The sequence below is a fragment of the Perognathus longimembris genome, chromosome 21 (genome assembly GCF_023159225.1).
Source record: "Perognathus longimembris pacificus isolate PPM17 chromosome 21, ASM2315922v1, whole genome shotgun sequence".
Lineage (NCBI taxonomy): Eukaryota > Metazoa > Chordata > Mammalia > Rodentia > Heteromyidae > Perognathus > Perognathus longimembris.
In genome coordinates this window covers 4079949-4104678 of record NC_063181.1, presented here as the reverse complement: position 1 = coordinate 4104678, position 24730 = coordinate 4079949, and the positions used below count along the sequence as shown (strand labels likewise).

Sequence of the window (24730 nt, the reverse complement as noted above, 5' to 3'; positions counted from 1 at the left end):
GGTCGGCTCTCTCCACAGCCACTCCTTTGCCTGGCTGGATGCTCGGGGTACAGAACACCAGGGAGCTGTCATGTCACCAGCCAGGACAGCCACCGAAGACCCCACATTTCGGTCACGTGAAGCTGCTGCCCTTTTTGTTATTATAGCTACTAGAAACAACAACAACAACAAAAACAAACTGTAACAGTGACTAACATATACGTAGGTCTGCTGCCTTTCCCATTTAAGTAACTTCCACTTGATTTGGAAGTTCTCCCAATCATCCTTCAAAAAAACAAAAAAATTACGGAAACAGATTGTTTATATTACAGAAAGCAGTCTGTTTATTCTACCCATCAGTCTTTCCTTGACAACTGGCTAGTGTTGCTCTTTTTGTTTACTGTATGCTCAGATGAATTTTAATATAAAACCTTACTAGAACTACCTTTCAAACGAACCAAATTCTGGCCCCCTGCATATTGCTCAAATGCTGACCCATCCCATCCAGCAATGAGGGCACAGACTTTAAAGAATTAAACCAGTCCCTCTTCACTTCCTTACTGTACGTGCAGACCAATGAAGTAAGAACACAAAGCTTCAGTTGACCTGATACACTGTAGAGTATCTCCTAAGTGGAACTTCCCAAGCAACAAAACCTTGACAGCTTCAACTTCAAGAGCTGTGTAAGGCTGGATGCCAGTGCCTCAGATCTTTAACCCTAGCTAACCCAGGATGCTGAGATCTGAGGATCATGGTTCAAAGCCAGCCTGGGCAGGCCAGTCCATGAAGACTCATCTCTCCAATTAGCCACCAGAAAACCAGAAGCTGTGGCTCAAAATTGTGGCGTGTTAGCTGCAAAAGTCCAGGCCCTGAGTTCGAGCCCCATGACTGAGGAAAAAAAAAACAGAGCACTAAGGACAAAGGACACTATCACTGACTATAAAATTCATCTTATAAGCCACAGTGAAGGCTTCCTTCCTTCCACTCACAACTCCACACAGGACTGCAGAAGTGGAGGGGAAACAGAAGGGGGGGCCACTGCCCACAGGCAATTCCTCCCTGCATACCAACAAGATTTTAACAAACAAGGGGAAAGGCAGAGGGAGAGAGTACACTGCCACTGAAAGGACCACTTTAGAAGAATGATGAGAATGTTATCAAGTGGGAAGCTGGTGGAGGAGCCCCAGGTCTGCCCTCCATCCCTGCCCGGTGAGGCTGTGGGTGAGAGCATGGGTCTCACCAGGAGGGGAACGGGAATGGTGACCATCTACACAAATCGCCACACCAGGAGGAGGGGAACGGGAATGGTGACCATCTACACAAATCGCCACACCAGGAGGAGGGGAACGGGAATGGTGACCATCTACATGAGTCAACACACCCGGAGGGGAACGTGAACGGTGGCCATCTACACAAATCGCCACACCAGGAGGAGGGGAACGGGAACGGTGGCCATCTACATGAGTCAACACACCAGGAGGGGAACCGGAATGGTGGCCATCTACACAAATCGCCACACCAGGAGGAGGGGAACGGGAATGGTGGCCATCTACGTGAGTCAACACACCCGGAGGGGAACGTGAACGGTGGCCATCTACACAAATCGCCACACCAGGAGGAGGGGAACGGGAATGGTGACCATCTACACAAATCGCCACACCAGGAGGAGGGGAACGGGAATGGTGACCATCTACATGAGTCAACACACCCGGAGGGGAACGTGAACGGTGGCCATCTACACAAATCGCCACACCAGGAGGAGGGGAACGGGAACGGTGGCCATCTACATGAGTCAACACACCAGGAGGGGAACCGGAATGGTGGCCATCTACACAAATCGCCACACCAGGAGGAGGGGAACGGGAATGGTGGCCATCTACGTGAGTCAACACACCCGGAGGGGAACGTGAACGGTGGCCATCTACACAAATCGCCACACCAGGAGGAGGGGAACGGGAATGGTGGCCATCTACATGAGTCGACATGCCAGGAGGGGAACGGGAACGGTGGCCATCTACATGAGTCAACACACCCGGAGGGGAACCGGAACGGTGGCCATCTACGTGAGTCGACATGCCTCGACACACATCAGGATGAAATAAGGCCTAAAATCACTTGGGTGTGAGGGATGAAGCCAAGTTCAATGGCAGTCCAATTTTAACCCTGATAATATTTTTATCTAGATCTCATAGTTTTTGCTACAAAGTTATCGTTTAGCCAGGCCTTAATCTGATCTTGCCCCACAGACCTGTTATTTGTAGTGTGTGATTCTGCACAAGAGGTTTTTCAGGAATGCGTAAATCACATTACAAAAGACACCTGTATATCAAGATCTGAGACAATGAGTTGCAATGCCAAGCAGGGAGCAAAATGATACACACTGACCTCAGGAAATAAAACAAATCAATATGCCTGGTAATTACATCTCATTTAATCATAAAGTCTTTATGAGGTACGCATCAACCCATTTCCTACTAGTTATAAAGAGTGGAACCCCAAAATCTAGCCTACAAATGCTATAGGCATATTCTAATTCTTTCCTTTTCCAAAGTTACACTACAGCAGCTTTTAAGTTCAGCCCTGTTTGATCATGTTTATTCTGCAGACTGATTCATGAACCCTCTGTTGTTTCTCTCTTCTACAAACCATGAGGCACACTATCACCCACTAGGTCTAACTTGTATCACTGGAGCTGCTTAAAATTTTGAATATGTAATTTCCTTATGGATGGTATAGTCTTTCCTTTCAGAGTGCCTTACATACACAGGGCTATTTACAACAATTTGGCTGACTATTCAAAGCTGCTTACTTATGACCAAATCAAAATGATAACTTTGAGTCACAAGTCTAACACCCAGCCCACTGTGCAAGGGGCAAGCCCCACATCTCTGCCTGCCACAGCCTCACACATGATTCTCACCCTGAGCCTCTCTCTAAGTCACAAGGCACTGCTCTGGTGTAGCTGTAGATGGAACTCTAGGGCATTCCCTGGGTGTGCGTAGGTTTGAGGCACACTTGCTGATCCACTGCGCACAAACAGCTCACCAGACAAACACCACGGGGCTCCTCCTCACCCCTCCCCCAGCCGTTCCCTGGGAAATCTAGCAGGCAAGCTAGCTGCAGGCCAGGCTGTCGATAAGGACCCTACCAGCACCTGTCAGATAACTCCTGCCTTTCATTCACCAGTTCCGATTTTAGGAATCCTATCCATACACCGATTTCAACAAAGAGAATATTTCTGAAAATCAAGACACAAAATACACTCTGGATTGCATATCAATGTTTTCTATGTTTTATTATGTTATAAAATACCTCTAAACCCCTGGGCCTTCTAAGCACCAACGGTAATCATTTGTGTTTATAGTAAGGACCCTGAAAGACTTCAAACTTCATAAGAACTTTCTGAATCAAAGCAACATTCAGGTATAAGTTATACAGTTTGAATATCAAAAGTCTTTACATAGTATTCCAAATTGTAGATAGTGTACACAGCAAGAGCATTTGGTTAATTCACATTTTACCAACTGGTTCCAGATAAAAGGCCCCAAGACCATTGGTGCACTGAAGTTCTATTCAAATCATTAACAATTTCTTCCATACATTCCACCCTCTAAATCTAACCTGCCTAGAGCTTAATTTCCCCAAAAATAATGTCAAGTGATTCTAGCATGCACTCTTTCTCCTCAAGAACTACTTCTGTAAATACTGGCAGAAATCAGATATACAACTGTGGTTCTCATCCCTGCCCAGGCACTGCTTGGAGGGAAACTTGCTGAAAGCCTAGACTTCTAAAATATTTACATTCTCAGTCCCACCCCAGAGCTTCTAGACCATAACCTCTTATGGTGGGCCCAGGCAATTCTAACCAGCCAAAAGAGAAGAGGCCACAAGTATCCATTACAGGGATGAGTGGCCAAGCACACTGTAAACCCTGTGGCACTCACAGGGTGGAAGGTATATCTACATTGAGGAAGACTGGGGGAGGTGAGGACACTGAAAACCATGTCCTGAACACACACCTGGTGCTGGGATTCTCAGCCACATGGCTCAGATTGGCACACATACCACCAGCTACGAGATGAGCAGCCTAACCCCAATCTCTGTGAGGTTTATTTAATACAATAGACGAGAAATTGGAACTCTCAAAAACACTTTGGCCTGTCGACCAAGGGGGCCCTAAGGGCCTGAGAACACTGTTCCCCACTTTCAATAAGCAAAGCAATTCCATGTGTCTATGAGCCATAGGGCTTTCAAGCACAGGCAGGACAGATAACCTCTAGGGGTAGAAAATGGGGCCGGGCACCAGTGGCTGGCATCAGTAATCCTAGCTACTCAGAAGGCTGAGATCTGAGGATCCCAGCTCAAAGCCAGCCTGAGCCTAAAAAGTCCCCATTAAACTCTTTATCTCCAACTATTCAAAAACCAGAAGTGGTGCTGTGGCTAAAAGTGGTAGAGCAATAGCCTTGAACAAGAGCTCAAAGACAGGGCCCAGGCCCTAAGTTCAAGACCCAAAACCAACAAAAATAAAGAAAGAAAACAGGACTCACTTGGCTACCAATGAGATCTGGCTTCAAAACTTTCCTGCACCGGTCACTAATGACATAGACTATGTACCTCACTGAATCCATTTTTACATCCGTAAAGTGGGGGTGAAAAATTAGTAAAAATTAAATGAAGCAGGCTGGGAATGTGGCTTAGCGGAAGAGTGCTTGCCTAGCATGCATGAAGCCCTGAGTTTGATTCCTCAGCACCACATATATAGAAAAAGCCAGAAGAACTGTGGCTCAAGTGGTGGCTAGCCTTGAGCAAAAAGAAGCCAGAGACAGTGATCAGGCCCTGAGTTCAAGTCCCAGGACTGGCAGAAAAGAAAAAAAATAAAAATAAAACCTCAGTGTGAACTGCACTATTCTGAATTATTGATATCTCTGCCACAGGACCGTGGTCTAATGGTAAAAAACATGTTTTAAATACCACTTTAAAAGTTTAATTTGGGGGCTGGGGATATGGCCTAGTGGCAAGAGTGCCTGCCTCATATACATGAGGCCCTGGGTTCGATTCCCCAGCACCACATATACAGAAAATGGCCAGAAGTGGTGCTGTGGCTCAAGTGGCAGAGTGCTAGCCTTGAGCAAAAAGAAGCCAGGGACAGTGCCCAGGCCCTGAGTCCAAGCCCCAGGATTGGCCCCCCCCCCCAAAAAAAAAGTTTAATTTTACCTGAATTACAAATTCAGTCAGCTGACAAACCAACTTATTAACAAATCTCTCAGGAAGTTTAGTCTAATGTAAATTTTAACAGTAACAAGTGAGATATAGAAGATGCCCCACAGGTAGAAATGTGACTGATTTAATAGCCAGGGTGCATTATAAGAAGTCAAAATGACACACATTAGGACTCAGAACTCTACTTGAAAAATCTCCTTGGGAAATAGACATTTAAAAAAAAAAAAAAAGAGCCTGCAATTCCTTCCTTCAAAGTGCACTCAGAACATGATACCACTCAAACCTAATGAACTTTTTCAAAAGAGAGAGTAAAGAACAACCAACTTAACTCCTTCCTTGGTAAAGATGAGGAAACCGAGATCAGCAGTCGCCCATACCTCAAGGTCGCCTGCCTGTCTGCCTGCCTGTCCGCCTGCCTGTCCGCCTGCCTGTCCGCCTGCCTGTCCGCCTGCCTGTCCGCCTGCCTGTCCGCCTGCCTGTCCGCCTGCCTGCCTGCCTGCCTGTCTGCCTTCTTCCCTTTCCTTCCTTTTTTCCCAATGGTAATCTAGGCAATAGTCAAAAAGTCACTCCACTTTTAAAATATAGCTATGTTTTCATAACTTTTTCACATATTTCTAACACTTTTACAGCCAAGTAAGATATCAGAATGTCTGACCTCCAGGACAACCTCAAAAGCACACACAAAGCCAACTGTCCCCTAAGAAGATGACAGGGCTGGTGAGACAGTTTCTGTTTGCGACACCAGGAATCTTCCCCAAATTCCATACTTATCCACTATGTAAGACTAATTAATTAGGAAGACAGAAATAAACTGCTGTCTGACACATGCCTTTTGGACTTTTTAGGCTTGGTGTCTTGTTTCTGAATCTCTCAAAACATTATAATGTATCGGGGGCTGGGGATATGGCCCAGTGGCAAGAGCACTGGCTTCCTATACATGAAGCCCTGGGTTCGATTCCCCAGCACCACATATATAGAAAACGGCCAGAAGGGGCGCTGTGGCTCAAGTGGCAGAGTGCTAGCCTTGAGCAAGAAGAAGCCAGGGACAGTGCTCAGGCCCTGAGTCCAAGGCCCAGTACTGGCAAAAAAAAAAAAAAGCCATTATAATGTATCATGAATTGCAATTTTACTCTAAAGCATGTCCATTTTCAACATGTCGTTCTTTAACTGTTCACCATAAACTTCCACTTTTTTTCACTGAAAAATAAGCATTATTTTCAGGTGTTCTTTTCCTACTGATTCCCCTTTAGGATAAATCTCTCTAAATTTAACTCCTATTAACCTCACAGCAAAGCTCGTATTTCTAGACTTTTCAGTTGAGAAGTAGAAATGCACAAACCAGCTGAAGCTACAGGTAACTACTTTCTGTGGTTCAAGCTACCCCTTTTTTGCAGTGATGATTCCAAATGGTCTTCTTGCCCACTTGAAGATGATTTATTTTTGTCTGTCATGAGGCTTGAACTCTGTCAATGACATGAGGGCCTGGGTCCTGTCCCTGATCTCTTCAGCTCAAGGCTGGTGCTCTACCACTTGAGTCACGTGCCACTTCCGGTTTTCACGTGGTTAATTGGAGATAATTGTCTCACGGTCTGGTCTTTCCTGACTGAGCTGGCTTTATACTGCAATCCTCAGATCTCAGCCTCCTGAGTAGCTAAGATTACAGGTGTGAGTCACTGACCTGCGCCTGGCAAGATTATTTTAATAATTTTTTTTTAAGTCAAGCATGGTAGTACACACATACAATCTCAAATTCAGGAAATTTAATAATCAAAAGTTCAAGGAAACCTGGGTGAGATTTTGTTTGAAAGTTAGCCGGACACTGATGGCTCACACCTGTAATCATAAAGACTTAGGAGGCCAAAATCTGAGGATCACAGTTCTAAGGCAGCCTGGGCAGAAAAGTTCCCATGGTACTCCAATTAATCACTCAAAAGCTGGAAGTGGTGCTGTGGCTTTAAGTGGCACAGTGCTAGCCTTGAGCATAGGAGCTCAAGGACAGCACCCAGGACCTGAGTTCAAGTGTCACAATTGACTGAAAAAGAAACAAACAAACAAAAAAAAAACAGAAGTAGAGCTGTGGCTCAAGTGGTATATAAAGTACTAGCCTTGAGAAAAAAAGTTCAAGGTAGTACACTCAGGCCCTGAGTTCAAGCCCCAAACTGGCACATAAACAAAAAGAAAAGTCCAAAACCAGTATCTTTCATTTTCTTCTAGGGTTTCTACAGTTTAATACTCTATGTCCTCATCTTCCCCCCCCCCCTTTTTTTTGGAGTTTTTATGTTAGGTAGATATTTACTGCTTTTAAAAAATATATATCGGGGCTGGGGTTATGGCCTAGTGGCAAGAGTGCTTGCCTCCCATACATGAAGCCCTAGGTTCGATTCCCCAGCACCACGTATACAGAAATGGCCAGAAGTGGCGCTGTGGCTCAAGTGGCAGAGTGCTAGCCTTGAGCAGGAGGAAGCCAGGGACAGTGCTCAGGCCCTGAGTCCAAGGCCCAGGACCGGCCAAAAATATATATATATGTTTAATTTTGTTGGTCATGGGATTTGAACTCAGAACTCAGGGCCTGGGCTCTGCCCCTGAGCTTTTTCACTCAAGGCTAGCGTTCCACCAGTTTGAGCTACAGCTCCACTTCCTCTGCTTTTGTAAATGGGTAATCCATTATCACTTAATTCTTTTCCCATTCACTGGTTAGAAATAGCACCTTTACTGTGTACTGAATCCTCACAGATATGTCTACTACCTTCTAGATTCTATTTTCCTCCACTCTTCTGCCACAATACACTGGCCTGGTAGTTGACACTAGAGCACATCCATTTTCTGAGACGTTTTTTTCTTTCTACAAGTTTTCCTTTTTGAAGCTATTTTTGTCAGATCACTCACGTTTTTCTTCAAAAATAAAATAATTGAGTATGGTTCTAACTAAAATTCCATTTAATTTATGGATAAAATAGGGCACTTTTTAAAATACTGAGATTCTCGCCCAGGAGTAATATATATATATGTGTATATATGTATATATCACTTCCTATTTGTTCTCATTCACCCTCCCTTTCTCTCTCGTTACACATTCATTCTCCCTGCCCTCTCCTTCCCTCCCCTCCCATCTCTCTTGGCGCCTAGCATCCTGATCCCACACAAATGAATTTCCTAATCTGTAAGGTAACATCTCCATTCCTTAAGGACATCACTGCTCACTGACTACAACACTAACCTGTTAACCCAGTTGTTTTCCTCAAGTCTATTAAAAGAATCCATTCAAAATTAGATTATATGGTAAACCATAAAAGCATTTTTTGTATCACACAAAAGGCAGAGGAGACCCACATTTATTGTAGACTTATAAATTTGGGGATCCTTTTAGTATGAGTTGCACTTGGGCTCAAAGAAGTAAAAAACACTGAAGCCAGGCACATCTATAATTCCAGTTAGTCAGGAAGATCAAGGCAGAAGGTACAAGACAAGCTGAGGCAGTTAGTGAGACTCCACCTCAAAAACAAAATATAGACAAGACTGGGAGAGAGGTAAACCATACACCTGGCCCATCTAGCACATGTGAAGCCTTGGGTTTACTGGGAAAAAAACAAGGAAAATAAAAAAAGCACAAGTGCATTCTCTGGAAAGAGTCCCAAGTCCTTTTTTTTTTTTTTTTTTTTTTTTTGGCCAGTCCTGGGCCTTGGACTCAGGGCCTGAGCACCGTCTCTGGCTTCTTTTTTGCTCAAGGCTAGCACCCTACCACTTGAGCCACAGCGCCACTTCTGGCCATTTTCTATATATGTGGTGCTGGGGAATTGAACCCAGGGCCTCATGTATACGAGACAAGCACTCTTGCCACTAGGCCATATCCCCAGCCCGTCCCAAGTCCTTTTAAAACTCATGTTTCCATAGTAAAGTCCTCCTGCTATTAGGGGGTTGTCACCAGACTGAACTTCATTCCTTTCCCAGATATTCTGCCACATGAAGGACACAAACCCAGTATCTACCCCTAGTGGCAAACACCTGAAATCTAGTTCTAAGAAGTCGTCAGTCAGTCGTCAGTCACCATCTGATCACTGTGGAGCTGCAGGAGCTGTGCCTCCTGGAGCCCTGCCTTGAGTCTGCCTGTGTGTTTCTATTTCTTTGAGAAGTGCTGGAGGTTCTACATCAGTCTGAATTAAGAAGCACTTTTACAGTACTGGACATGAACAAAGACCCAGATACACTAAGACACCCTACCTGTGGGTCGAGGAGGGCAGGGTGTTTACGAGGAGCATCTTCAGCAGCCCAGTTGTGCTGCAGGTGCAGAAGTGCACGCCTAGGATGCCTAGGTCAGGTCACCATCTCAGGAAACCACCAAAACAAGCTTCTGACTGTTTGGAATGATGGTGCTGTAAGAAACGTAAAGCACCTTTTTTTTTTCTCCCTTGAAAGTCACCTTCTATGCCATCCCATTCAAGGACAATTGACCTTCGCTTTAGAAATGGCCAGAACTATGAAGAATTTACCTTTCTACTCTTGTGAAGCTAGATGATACACACACACACACACACACTTAAAAGTCTAAGGGAGATCAATGATCGGGTGGTTTGATTCTATTTTAGTGGAAGAACTGTTGCTTCCTGACAGGAGAGAACTGCTAGGCACTCTCCAAAGGTGGCACTAAGCAAAGGAAAGACTTTATGGCAACAACACAAGATACAAACTCAATCCTACAGCTCCCATTGTCCCCTCCAGGAAAATGGTCTCACTTTCTAATAATCTGCAACTCTGCACTGAAGCAAAGCCTGGAGTGACTCGCAGGACTGTTCTCAGTGACTCAGAAGCCTGCCACCACTGGGAAGAGCACCTGACAGCAGTGCACACAGAGCAACACAATAAGCTACATGGTTTAGTACCTAGCTAGCTCCAGGAGGCCCAAACTTTAACTACTCTCCTTCATGCTCCCGTACCAGCCCAGCCAAAAAACACTGTCTTACATGCTGTAAAACAGTTTACGGGAAAGAGATGTCAAATATTACCATCCTGACAAAAAAGACAGCACCCGTACAAACATACCACCTGAGTGTCGGGGCAACAGAATTTTTAAGTGGGCACTCTGCTTTGTCCAAGCAAGCCTCAAATAATTTTACATTTTTCAAAAAGGAAAGAAAAAGCATGTAAAGAGACAGGTATTCCTAGCTTAATGGAATTGGTTTTGACAATGTACAACTTCCCTGACATCTTTTCTTACAATTGTAGCCCAAATCACATGACACAACTCCTAGACCTTAACCTTTATGCCATGTGATCACATGAAATAGCACAATCTGAGTAGCATATACGATTAAGGAAACAACTAAAACCCCAAAGGATCTGCAGTAAAACCAGGACTGCTGTGTGTTTAGTCATGTTGACAAGCAACTGTTCTGCCAAGAAATAAGAGCAAGAAAAGAATAAAACCCTTTCTCCAAAGCTCTTACATATGAATGCCCTTAGTGAAAACACCACGCCTGGCAGGTAGGGAGAACAGACCTTGTTTCTGGAGCATCTCAAGGAAAGCCCGTCTACCAGGAAACAGAAAAAAAAAAAAAGAATCCTGCCTCAGTAAATACTCCTTTTCAATTGCATTGTAGATGAAATATCTTAGCTGAATTAGCATGCTTCCTTTTCTTTCAAGATATTTCCAGATATATTCTAATCTTGGACTTTTAAAAATTTAAGACTTGATAAAATCATAGGCATAACATACACACACATACATATACCACTACAGATGATAGGCGTGTGCAAATATGCACAAATTTTTACTTGTTACACTACTACACCTTGAAAATTAAATGAAGATGGAGAGGCAACTAAGTTTAAAAGGAGGACTTAATACTACTTAAAATGTACCTTTCCGTTTGTCCCAAAATGTGTAGCTCTACTTTCCCCTACAATTAAGGTTCAGATAACGGGGGTGAGGAAGATCATGAGAGTTCTACTTAAAAAGACTGAAGCAACTTCACCTTCATTATGTCCCCAAAGCTTACTGCCAATAAACATAATGGGATACATGAGAAATAATTTGAAGTATCTCAACCTGGTACCCACATTCTTCTTGCCCACACTCGGAAATCTCAGACACCGAGACAGGGACGCAGGCTTGTTCCACAGAAGCCTCCTTGGTAAATGCATGTTGAATTTCCCAAGCACCTCAAAAGCTGGCTTTCCCAGATTTCCTGTCCCTCTCCTTCTCCCCCTCCTCCCCCTCACTGCATCTCACCAGGCTCCCAGAGCCTGGATAAAAGGCATTCTCAATACCAAACACACTACCTTGCATTCAGTATGTAATTGAGAGGTGAGGGGGAGTGGATTGAAGATATAGATGTTGACTTCAAAACTTTACTTGACCAGCTTCACGCTATGTTCAAGACAGCTAAAAGGTGATCAATCCCCACCTTTTCTATTTTTTCCCCTTCTCTATCAGCAGGAAACAATTCATACTGCAGACAAATGCAGCTAGGTTTAACCTGAACACCAGTAAACAACTAAGGGGAAGCCAGGGAAATCAAGAACTGCCCCTAACCCTCACACACCCTCTCCTCTTCAATTCTGAGGGCAGCTTTCACATCCACTCTCCTGGTTTTACTTAACTCCTTGTTTTCTAAAATGTTATTAAGATCTAGAATAGATAGATTTCTGGACAAACTATTCACAAAACAATGAACTTTTCTCACAGCCAACCTGAGTGTGCCTCAGTCACCTGACACAGGGAGGCCTAACATCCACTTGGGGGTAGGCAGCTGGGCAGTGTAGGCCACGGCTCCTGACCGAAGCCCTGGACTTGAAGGGCTGCTCCCTGGCGAAATTTGTCTTCAGTGAGATTTTCCTCTCTCGCTTGCAAATGCAGACAGACTAAGGTTTCAATGAGATCGTTCCCCTGGTGGAACCGGGGAGGCCGCCAGGAAGTACGGTAGGTAAGCTCGTGGTACCAAGAGCATCTGCAAGTGGTTTTCTGAGGGATCCACCGGGCGTGCGGGGACTTCACGGGAAGGGAGAGGGCTGAAAGGCTCCCGTCTTGGGTAAACAGAATTCACACACCGGCTTGGTCACCAAAAACAACACAGCAGCCCAGGAGGCTAGCTCGATTTTCTAGGGGTGAGAGTTAAGACCAACCGTTTGCGGCCCTCACACACCATCCAATTTTTCACCTGTCACTAGGAAAAGGCCACGTCTACCCCAGCAAGAGTCATTTTCTGCACGAGAGGCAGCGGAGTGGAGTGGGTCGCGGGGACGGGGGGGCTGCGGGAGGGGGTAGGGTGCGGGATGGAGGGGCTTTCCACAGGCCCCACACGGGCTGCTGCAGACAGGGGCAGGAGGGGGGAAAGGGGAGATGTCTCACGGGGAGGGGACGCGGCTGCCTCCGGGCTTGTAGGTGGGTTCCCCCTCCCTCAGGAGGAAAGCCGGGGTGCAGACGAGCGCCGGGTGTGTGTGTGTTATTAGCTTGGGATGCGGTGGAAAGGGGCAACCCGGAGAGAAGGTCTGCAGAGGAGGAGGCGGGGAAGGCAGGCCGACAGGATCTCCCCCCCAAGTGCGAGAACCGGGGATGGGCTGGCCACAGGCCACCAGCAGGACCCGGGGCTCCCAGGGCCAAAAGGCGTGGCCAGGCATGGGCCAGGACGGCGGGGCGGCCACCCCTGCCCCCGCCGGCCGGGCCGGGCCGGGCCGGGCCGTGCGGAGTGAATACCCCCCCCCCACCGCCCGCCGCTCGCCCCGCGGGGCTCTTACCTCCACACCTGCCCCATCTGCAGCAGGTGGATGACCGACTGCCAGATCCACACGGAGAGGCGACACAGGCGCTGCGCCCCCGGCGTGGCCGAGCCGCCCGCGCCGCCGCGGGCCGCGCCGTGGCCGTAGCCGGCCCCCATCATGGGGGGGCCCCGGCTGCTGAGCCCCTCCACGGCGCCCAGCCCGCCGCCCGTGTAGTCCTGCACGAACCAGCGGAAGCTCAGGCTCTGCACCAGCAGCGACGGCACCAGCACGAAGAAGAGGGTCAGCCCGAAGCAGCCGTAGTCCCCCTTGCGGTAGTAGTCGAGGGCCAGCCACAGGTCGGTGCCCACGTCCCCGAAGAACACCAGCAGCGCCAGCACGATCCACAGGCAGTCGAGCCAGGGGCGCTGCGCCGGCGGCGGCGGCTGCGGGCGCCCGGCCGAGGGCGTCGGGGGGCGGCGGCCGGGGCCGGCGGGCGGCTGCAGCGGCTGGTCCCCCCCGTCGGCGGCGGCGGCGGCGGCGCTGCGGCGCGGCTTCCGGCCCAGCAGCGAGCGCAGGCAGGCGGAGCGGCAGCCCCAGTAGCACGAGGAGGTGTTGCAGCAGTGGCAGATGTGCAGCGAGCTGCTCTCGCCGGGCTCCGCGTCGCCGCCGCCGCCGCAGCCGCCGCCCCCGGGCTCCCCGTCCTCCTCGCCGCCGCTGCCCACCGCCTCGTCCAGGTTGTGCAGCTGGGCGAAGCCCACCCCCACGCCACCGCCATCGGATTTCGCCGCCATCTTGACTCTCTTCCCAGCTCCGGAGGTGGGGGGGGCGGGGCGGGAGGGGGGGAGCAGGCAGGGACCGGGGAGGGGGGGGAAGAAACGAGTGGAGAGAAGGGGGGCGGGGAGGAGCGGGAGCGAGCGAGCGGGCGGGGGGGAGCGGGCCAGGGAACCCCCTCCGCTTCCGGGCGGCTGACGTCACTTCCGGGCGCGTCCCCCAATCGCACGGCGCCCTCCGCTCCCCGGCCCTACCCTCCCGGCCAAGATGGCCGCCCTCCTGCGCCTCAGCCGCGGGGCGGGGGGCCGGGGGGTTCTCCCCGCCGGGGCTCCCCTCCCCCTCTTCCGTTGACCCCGAAACCCATCAGGTTGACCCCTGGGCGTCTCAGAATCCCGCCGGGCCCAGCGGGGCGGTCCGAAGCGGTCCCGGGAGGGGGCAGTGCCAGCCGTCCTGGGGCCCCCTTCCTCAGCGTCGCGGCTTCCCGGCTCTCCTCCCGGCGGAACGCCCCCCGACACCCGCCGGGCCGCGGGCGGAGGGGCGGGGCCTCGGCGGGAAGGGGCGGGGCCGGCGCCGGCAGGTGATGGCGTGTCACTTCCGGGAGCTGGGATGACCTCATCGCGGAGCCAGCCCCCGCCCCTCCCGGGGGGCCGAGTCCGCCCCGCGCGGGGCCCGAGTGCGGCCGCCCGGCGCGTCTCCCTCTCCCGTCACGCACCGAGTGGCTCCGAAGATGGCCTCCGCGCGGAGTCGCGCCGACGGAGGGCCCCCTCCCTCCCCCCCGCGGCCCCCCGACCCCCGGGCCCCGACAACTTCGGGCCCAGCCCCGGGACCCAAGTGCCCACCGGGCCCCGAAGGAAACGCCTGGCCAGATGGCGTTGGAGCGGGAGCCCAAGGGGCCAGGGGGGCGACCTTGGGCACGTGCCTTGCACGATAAAAGAAGAACACCGTCTCGGGTGGATTTGCGTGTGATTCGTGCCCCGAGCCCAGGACTTGGATCCGGAACCGGCCGCGCCGGCCCCGGCTCACCTCGCTGGTAGCCATCGGACGCCCGCCGGGCTACTGCTGCGAGGTGTGAAGACTGCCTGTCAACTCTGCGGGTGCCGAGGCGCTGTCAGCAAACACGGCCCCAAATGACTGGAAATGTTAGGGAGGTGCTAGATCATTACCCTAGGTGTGCGGGACACACTCTTTGAACTTCGCTAACAAGTTGCACAAGTGAAGCGTCACTGAATGGATTTGAATCATAATGATCTTGGAGGGAGAGCAGGTCTTCAGACCAACTAGAGCAAACCGTGGTTCCAGTTGTGACCAGGTGACGTGAACATTTTTGAAGATTTGACAAAAAAAAAAAAAAAAAAGAGGAAACAACAGGACTCCCTGACTGACCTCCGAAATTTCTGTCTACTTCTCCCCTCAGTAAAATTTTCTAAGAATAAATTCCCTCAGAATATTAAGAGGACAAATTAGTAATATTTTCATGCCATTGAATTTCTGAGAAACAAAGTTATCTTTGATAGCGGCAGAATAGGGACAAGATGAGGATACCATATCATAGGACACAACTTTTCATGAGTCTATATGCCAAGGTAAAACCTATAAAACCTGAGAAGGTACTTCTTTTGCCCCTGACATAACACTGGGGGGGGGGGGGAGGAAGGGAGCGATTCCAAGTGTGTTTTGTTGTTGTTGAGGCAGACGCTCAACATATAGATATCCCAGGCTGATTTCCACCTGCCTGAGCCTCCCAAATCCTGGGATTATATGCATGGGCCACCACACAGCTTCAAAATACACTTTTTGAAATGAGTCGTGCAACTCCTTCTTGCTCTGGTAGTAAAACCTAGAGCTTACAGGTTAATGTAAATAAGGTTCTGTTTCTTTACTTGAATTTGAAATAATAATGCCTCAAGCAGACTAAGCGTGGAATACCTTGGAATCACAGCCTAAAATGAATAACACGGATAATGTAGGCAAGATAATCTTGAGACTTCAGTTTCTATCTTTCGATAGAACAATGAACAGTGCCTTATTTGAAAATTTGCTGGTCAGAAATTTATACCACCAGATATGTAGTAGGTGGCAAGAGAAGCAGTAACTTTTTTATCATTGCTACCATTATTGCTATTATTATGATTACATAGTACCAACATACGTGCTTAAATTCCGTCAAGTAGATTCTATATCTCTAATAAAATAAAGCATTTTGAAATGCTTCTAGGAAATAGGTGCAATCAATTTGTGCTTTTAAATATATTTTCTCTAAGCTATGAGGCTGTGAAATGAGATACAAAGGCAGGAAGTAATGGCATAGTTATGATTCCCATTTCTCCATACCTTGAAAGAACATAATCCACTAGTGAAATTAGCTAAGTAAATTATACTCACTAAGACTGCCAAATGAGATTATGAGTCAAAAGTGTTGATCACAATTGAAATTTCAAGTAGTATACAAGATTTAAAGACTGTGAAGGAATTTCAACTTTATATTTGCTAGTAAAACAACTTATCTTTCTCTCTTCGTTGGAAACTGGACATTCAGAACCCAGAAGGTTCTAAAATTAGAATCAGTTGAAGTGATTAATCAACTTACGGCAGACACTCATGGGAAGGCTCATGTGACTTCGTACAGGGCTGGTCAGGGTACTTCTTTTAACCCAGAACTTGGGGCAATTAAATGTTCTAAGTAAATCCAGCACTTAGAAAAATGTTAGCACTCAATAAACATTGGGTAAACGAATGAGTTGATTAATTTTTCTGGATAGCTTCATACTTTTGTGTAAGTATCAGTCCTGGGGCTTAAATTCAGTGCCTGGGCTCTGTCTCTGAGATTTTTGGCTCAAGGCTAAGTGCTCTTTCCACTTAAGCCACTGCTCCACTTCTAGCTGTTAATTGGAGATTGGTGGTTAATTGGAGATGAATCTCACAGACTTCCCTGCCTGGCCTGGCTTCGAACTGCCATTCTCAGATCTCAGCTTCCTGAGTAGCTACAGATTAGAAACATAAGCTACTGGTACCCAGCAACCTCAGATATTTTATACTTCCCCAAATTGTGATTTATAATGTAAATCTTAAAACTTACCTCATTGGCACATTACATAAATACCTCGAACGTGAATAGAACAGGGTAAATTAAAAATAAATATGTTGCCCATTGACCTGCTTTCTCTCTACCTACCCATCAGAGAGGTGACCTCTTATCTGTTTATTGATTTGGGTGATGGGGATTGGACCCAGGGCTTCACATGTGCTAAGTACATGCTGTACCACTCAAGCCACACCCTAACCCCATTCAACTTTTTCTTGACCTTGTGGTGGCCTTGTGCAATGAGATGAGATTCTAATTCTTTCCTAAACTTGGAAGAATAATGCCTCAAGTGGGTTAAGTATGTAGAACAATTGCTCGGGTTTTGATTCCAGTTTCCCCAAATGGAATGTTTATAATGTGCCTATCCAGGCCTATACCTCTGTCGATAGTGATGGTGGTGGCAAGATTTTTTTTTCCTAACCATTTTTTTAATCTCTGCATTAACAATTTTGGCCCCTGTACTAGCCGTTCAACATTGTCTGGGAAGCCAAACAACAGAGCATGTCGTATCCATATGGCAACTAATACTAAGTACATTTGTTAGGTTCTGTGAGTGTAGTAAGGTAACATTAACAAGGAAATTGTGACATAAAATCTAGCTATTTGGAACCCGTTAGGGTTTTTTTTCTTCCCAGTTCTCTGCTGTTTTCAGAAAGGCAGAAGGGGAAAGTTAGTATTGAGGGTTATTGTCTATTAAACACACTCCCAAATGTTATTCCTCTTAATATTATGACAATCCAAAAAAGACATAGGAATTAGTTCTCTGTTTTAGTAATCTAAATACACCCTCAGTTCTGCCAAATGACTTAACCTTGAGTCACACTCTTGAGAGATAGGGTAAACATAGGTTTGAATCAGGCAGATATCATTCCCAAGTCTACACCACCTACCCCATGCCACCTACCCTCCCCTTATTCTGGCCCAGGAAGCTAATGGCAGATCTAAATGAAATCAAAGTTACTGACACAGTCACAGGAGGGACTCTCTTACACCAAAGCATTGACAAATCTACAAAATGGACCCTTGAATTCTTACATGGGGAGGGCCCTCCACAAAAACATTTTGAAAGGGTTTCCTTCTATGTTCTTCACAGGGTTTGAGCCTGAATAAAGTTTTACAACACTAGGTAGGTGTTCTCCTTATCAGTTCTGTGGCTGGTATCTTACTGACTTCTATAGGACTTCACTGAGTACCCCAGAATGAACTCAGAGAACCCATCATCCCTCAAAGCTGCATTCCTACATTTGATGCTAAGAACTGAACCGTTAGCAAGCACTCTCATACACTGTTGTTGATAACACAATCTCTGCAGAGGGAACTAGATACTCTATCAAAATTAAAAATGCAGTTACCAAAAAAAAAATGCAGTTACCACTGGGTATCAGTGGCTTACACCTGTAATCCTAGCTAGTCAGGAGACTGAGATCTGAGGATCACAGTTCAAAGCCAGCCCAGGCAGAAACGTCCATGAGACTCTTATCTTGAATTAACCACCAGAAAACCAGAAGTGGCACTGTGACTCAAAATGGTAGAGTGCTAGCTTTGAGTGAAAAATCTCAGGGACAGCACCAAGGCCCCACGACTAACAACAACAACAACAATAACAAAATGCAATTACCCTCTGGAACAACAGTCCTAATGGGAATTTAGTATACAGATAAATATGCACATGTCAGAAAACACATGTTACTCATGTAGCAAGATTATTCATGTAGCATTTTTATAATGGCAAGAAAAACGGAGGGGAAATATACCCAAATGTCAGCTCATGAGAAACTGCTTAAATACATTGTAACATCCACGCACCAGAATATGATTGTGTCATTGAAAAATGATAGTTTTCCTTGCAAGGATATAGAAGGAGTTGCTGGGTGTTTTATTATACAAAAAGGGCAAGGCACAATATAATATAGCATGCAAAAAATTTCTATAAGGAAGAGAAAAGATTGCATTTATTACTGATTCCTATTTGTTCATATTTGCATAATCTACAAAAATACCTATGGGGGTGGTAGCAATAAGGAGAAATTGTATATACAGAAGCTGGAATGGGAAAAAGATAATCAACTTGGGTGGAAGTATAGGGCAGGCCAGGAAATGTGTATGTGCTTGCAGTGTCCACGATGTGTAGGAATAAAGGGCAGTCAGGACATCTGTATTCTCTCATACTGACCCACGGAGGATATTTTGTAAAGATGTTTGTGTCTAAGAACTAGTTATAACTGTGACATTTGTGAATTGATAAAAACTTTTCTGGGCTTTCCTTATATTTCTATCTGTTATATTGTCTAAGAATAATAAGCATCATTATTCTTCATTGTTTTTCAATAATGATTAATATTCCATTTCCAGGACAAGGGATTCTGGAACTTAAAGATTTGTGTTTGTCCTACTATATGACCTTCAAAATCAATCCAACTCCTTTCTCTGGTTCTCGCCACAAATTCAAGAGTTGATCAGATGCAGGCTTAGTCTTTTGGCCACAGTAATATAGTTGGCTCAACTGCAAAGGAAATTTAGGCATTTGCAGTTAGGATACCAAAGCTGATCTTAGATCATAACCATTATCACCTGTACCCCAAGACATATTTCTAGCTACTTGTTACAGTATTTCAGACTGTGACAGACCAGGTGAATTCAGCAAGTGTTTATTGAAAACCTATACAAAGAAATATGAAATCATTTCTGGTAATTATGATTAATTTCTGAAGGCAAAAGCAGACACTTACAGACATGAGTTAACGAGACAGCATTAGGAAGCCGTCATAAAGTCGTGCTAAACTTTATAGAACGATTATTTGATTTTGAGAGTACAACAGGATTTTTGTTTATTAGCAAATCTTTTTAAGTTCCTGCTGCTTGTTAGACACCTGGTACTCGGGAGCCAATTACCGTCCGTCAGTATACTGGAAGTGCTCTATGCATTCAGGTCATGAGTAAATTATGGCTTCCTCTAGATCTTTCCTTTTAATTAATAAAAGTTTTATAATCACAGGAGGCAGGCCGTATATGAAAATCTCAGTTTGGCCACAAATTTATTCCTTCCTTCCTTCCTTCCTTCCTTCCTTCCTTCCTTCCTTCCTTCATCAGGTGTGGCCTGGGAGCTGTCCCTGAGCCTCTTTGTTCTCAAGGCTAGCACTCTACCACTTAAGCTACAGCACCACTATGGTTTTTGAGTGGTTAATTGGAGATAAGAGTCCCATGAGGACGTTTTCCTTCCAGGGCTGGCTTCAAATTACGATCCTCAGATCTCAGCCTCCTGAGTAGTTAGGATTACAGCCACTGGTGCCTGGCTAACTTTATTATATTATTTTGGACATAGTACTTTTTATTCTCATTGAGGCATTTTATTTCTATGCATGTTTTAATCCCTAGCAAAAGAATTGCAGGATTTTCCCTCCCGTGTGCTTCTGTCTTGCTTCGTCAAGGGCCACAAGGCCAGCTGAGGTCATCCATACAATGAAGCCCAACTGACGGGATGGGAACAGATTGTTCTGCCATTTTTCAAGGTCTTTGAGCTGCACATCAAATCGGGGACTGATCACCCCACAATGGTTTCACCTCCCTGTGAGGTTCACAACCGTTTTCCCAGCTCTGTGATCATCAGTGATTTGAAATTCACCATTGTAGCCATGCTTCGTCATCACAGTGAGAACGCGGACAATGACTTCGGAGCACAGCCTGGCGAGGACCTGTTTGTTGTCTGCCTTTCTTCTTAGACAGGATGTTCATGCGCACCAGGATGGCAGACTAGAAAGATGGCAAAAAGAACATGGTACTTTCTGCTCCTTGATCTTAATATGCATATTATTCCTGCAGGATAATTTAGGATAATTAAATGAAGTAATGGATGTGCAAAGTGCCTGCTCCTAACAGGTGAGATGTGGTATCGTGAAGCCCCTCGCCCCGCCCCCCCCACCCCCAGCGTCCAGCACCTCAGATGCAGACCTACCATTTCAGGTCACAGCCATAAGCTTCGATGAAGGCCAACTATGAAGAAAGTGTCACGCTAGCTAGGAACGGCTCAAACCACCTCTTATCTCCCAATTCTTCATTTAAATTTCACCTGTTGTGGGAAACCACGCCCTGATGGTTCTACATGGAATGATACCTTTGTCCTCTGCAACTCTAACGTACTTGGAATGTCGGCTGCACATTTTTTGATCCATATGGAATTGCATTCTCTTAACTCGTGTAATGATGTTTTTAAGTCAGTGCCATAAGGAATGAGCATTTCATTCACTTTAAATAAGAGCTCTCGAGACATGCATATAAGCAAGGAGTCCTGTAGTGACCTGAGCTGTGTGTCACGCTTCTCAGGGCCTACAAACAAAATCTCTGAACCTCTGAAGAGTAAGGGTGGACATAATACCTAGTAGAGTATGTAATATGTTCAGAGGGAATGGTGTACATGAAACTGCATGTACATGATACAGCATTAGATTCCTGAGAGAAGAAAAAGGAAAAGTGACAAGACTTCCATTGTGTTGTAGAAAATGGTTTGGAGGGTTTGGAGGCATGGATTGGTTGATAGAGTGCTAGCCAATAAGTGAAAGCATCAGGTGCTGAGTTTGAGTCCTGGTCTCAGACCAAAAAGAGGAAGGAAAATAGAATTGATGAATGTGAAGGTTAAAGCAATAGTTGACAGCCAGTAGTGGCCTTGAAGATGACTAATGTGGGGATCCAATGTTTATTTAGTAGAAAAAGGAAGAAACTCATTTTCTTTTGGAAGAGAAATCCTCTTCCAAACCAGATTAGTTTTTTCAATCAGAATGAATTGTCATTTTAAAAATTAGCAGAACAGTTGATTTTATTCTATACTTTTTTTTCTCTCTCCTTGGTTTCATTTTATGATTTTCTAAATGAAACCTCTTTGGGGGAGCAGGCTTAAGGGCTTAAATTTTGTGTAATACAATAATAAGTCACTCCGTGCAGATAGTCAGCACTATACAACACTTCACTTGGTTTTAAAATGTCAGCAGAATGCCAACTTCCAGTTAATGGAGTCGAGCGTGATCTTTGAGAAGAAATCCCAACAAGAGGAACCTGCCGACTAGGATATATATATATATATATATTTAACTATTCCAAAGCTCTCTGCTCATCCTACAGGGCCTCCTGGGATGACTCCTGCCTCCCTTGCTGCTGTCCAGCCCTCCACCTCCTCCTTTCCTCTGAGTGTGGGCAGGATCTGTGCCTGGATCCAACCATAGGATAGATACAGCTCAGGAGAAGGATTGACTCTTAAGACTCTCATGACCTCAGATGTATGTCGTCCCAGCCTTGAACGAGGCTCGCCCCTGCTAGCCTTGAAATCGCCAAGTGGCCATTTAGGAGTAGTCCTGTGGCCAGGAGAGCCTGAGGAAGCACCCCTGGGACTGGGGAGCAGCCTCGGCCAGCAGCCGGCAAGAAGACAGTAATTCTGCCAACCACCTGAGTGAGCTGGGAGGCGAGTCCTTCTCGCGGGGTCATCAGTAGGTGCTGTTTTGAGCGGCTCAGCTCGCAGGACTATGTTATAACACAGCGGAAGACGGATAGTCTCACAAACCCAACGCCTAGAATGCTCCCAAACTGGACACTTCTTGAGCAAAGATACAAAATGTCTCAGATTTTTGGAGCATTTCAGAGTGTGGATTTTTGGATTTGGGACATCAAACAGGTGGCATCCGTGCAAACATTCCAAAATCAAAAACAAACCTTGAAATCAAAGCACTGCCGACCCCAAGGGTTTGGGATAAGGAGACTCGAACCTGAGTAGCCTTGTGTATAGACCTGGCTCACCTTTCACTATTTGAAGTTGTATGAACATGGAACTAGTTCACACCGCATTTCTAAATGACTCGGCTATTTTCCCGTCTCGGTAGACTGAGCCCTCTCCTTCCCAGTGACTTTTTTTTTTTCCCCAGTCCTGGGCCTTGGACTCAGGGCCTGAGCACTGTCCCTGGCTTCTTTTTGCTCAAGGCTAGCACTCTGCCACTTGAGCCACAGCGCCACTTCTGGCCGTTTTCTGTATATGTGGTGCTGGGGAATTGAACCCAGGGCTTCAGGTAAAAGAGGCGAGCACTCTTGCCACTAGGCCATATCCCCAGCCCGCCCCCTCCTTCCCAAGGCTTCCCTACTGGTCTTCTCCTTCATGTAGCAATCAGTTTAACCTTGGACGAAAATGGAGATGGAACAAAGGCGAGGAGCTCCTCGGGCCTCTGCCGCAGCTCTGGCTTCTGGGAAGAGGGACATGGCAGATGCCGAGAAGCAGCGCAGCGGCTTCTCTTTTATTCTGATGAAAGCAGGACCTGGAGCCGCTGCCGCGGTGTGCAGACCTCACCTATGCGCGTGTATGCGCGTGGCAATGTTCCTAGTGCAGGACTGGCAGCCTCGAAGGAACTCTAACGAACAGCCAGGAAATTCAACAGCACTCCTAGGGCTCTAGCCCCTATGATGGATTCACTTTATCATTATGCCTGTTATCTGTCTATACATGGGACATTTTGCATAGGCCTCGTAGTACAAAATTTAACATAAACATTAGGTTCATCCTAAGCTATCTCTTAGCTGACTGTTCTGGACTCTCTCGTTTCCTAGGGTAAGGCTGTATGCCATTCAAGGGAGCAGAAGGTCAGTTCCACACAGTCTGTGTTGCCGGAGCAGTTCACACCTAGAGGTCCTCATTCGCTTGGATTTTTTATGGTCACCCATCTTTTTTTTTTTTTTTGCCAGTCCTGGGACTTGAACTCAGGGCCTGAGCACTGTCTCTGAGCTTCTTTTGCTCAAGGCGAGCACTCTACCCACTTGAGCCTCAGCGCCACTCCTGGATTTTTCTGTTTATATGGTGCTGAGGACTGGAACCCCGGGCTTCATGCATGCGAGGCGAGCACCCTACCGCTAAGCCACCTTCCCATCCCCCGGTCACCCATCTTTGGCAACACAGGGATAATGAGAAAAGGACAAGGGCAAAGAGCAAAACAAGCAGGGATAAGAGAACAGACTAAGAAAACCCCGCTGAGAAATTCCTTTTAGAGAACTAAACAGGAGAGGAGAAAGACCTGAGGGGAAGAAAAGCTATGTTTGGTGAAGTGAGGAGACAGGAAATGTGATACATAACCAAGACAGAAATACTTCACACACCTCATGCAAATGAGGTGCCGTGAGTCTGCGTGGAGCACGGAACTGGCATTTGGGGCCCACACAGCACCAGCTCTTTTAGACCTGCCTGCAGATACGGCCATCACTGAGTCACAGGCACGCCCCCCCCCCCCCATTTCAGGCACAGAGCGCCTTCAACTCAACGTGTGCAGCCAGTGCATGAGACGCTCCATCTTCCAGGTGCAGTGTGGACAGAAGACATGACCCAGTAGGACAGCCCAGCCTTGGGGAGCCTCCTAGAACAGGGATGAGGCCCGAGAGAGACACAAAGTAAGCCTTCTTCAGTCATGGTTCTGTACTGGGGGCCATTTTTCTTGAACTGGAACAGGTGGATGCCGTATATGTGCTTGAATCCAAAAACCTTTAAACATCCTGCATTCTGATCTGCTTCCAGCCTGAAAGTCCTACCATGACAGCTCCACACGTTTTCCCTTCCTCGCTGCTCGGCCTTTGAGCACACTGGCATTTGCCCCTTTTAGGGTAAGGAGACACACTTGATATTCGGTTTTTATCACTTTCTTGTGTGTAACAATTGCTAGGTCACACAGATCCTTTCTGAAATAGCAGGTGCCAGCTCCAGTTCTTCGTATGTTCTCTTAGTTAACACTGTGTCTAGAACTACATACTAGATGGATAGTTTTAATGATTTTTCAAGAATAATCCCTAAATTTTTTTCTTGGTCTTTGTGCTAGAGGTTTATTTTCTGCCTAGATATGTCACTGGACTGGCCTCCTTGATGGCCAATTAATTATTAGTTTGTTTCCATTAAGAATACTTGTCATCTTCTGATCAAACTCACAAACGTCTGAAAGTTTTTCATTGTTTTCATCATTTATTGTTGGA

At 46.7% G+C, this 24730-nt stretch overlaps 1 protein-coding gene across 1 annotated transcript in view; it reads right to left on the bottom strand.

Moving 5' to 3' along the window:
• Positions 1-13950, bottom strand: part of Xkr6 (XK related 6) — a 146684-nt gene extending 132734 nt beyond the window's left edge. The window contains exon 1 of the mRNA XM_048330364.1: positions 12931-13950. Within this exon, the coding sequence (XP_048186321.1) occupies positions 12931-13685 (755 nt within the window). The 5' untranslated portion in view covers positions 13686-13950. The remainder of the gene's footprint in view (positions 1-12930) is intronic.
• Positions 13951-24730: the final 10780 nt, after the last annotated feature.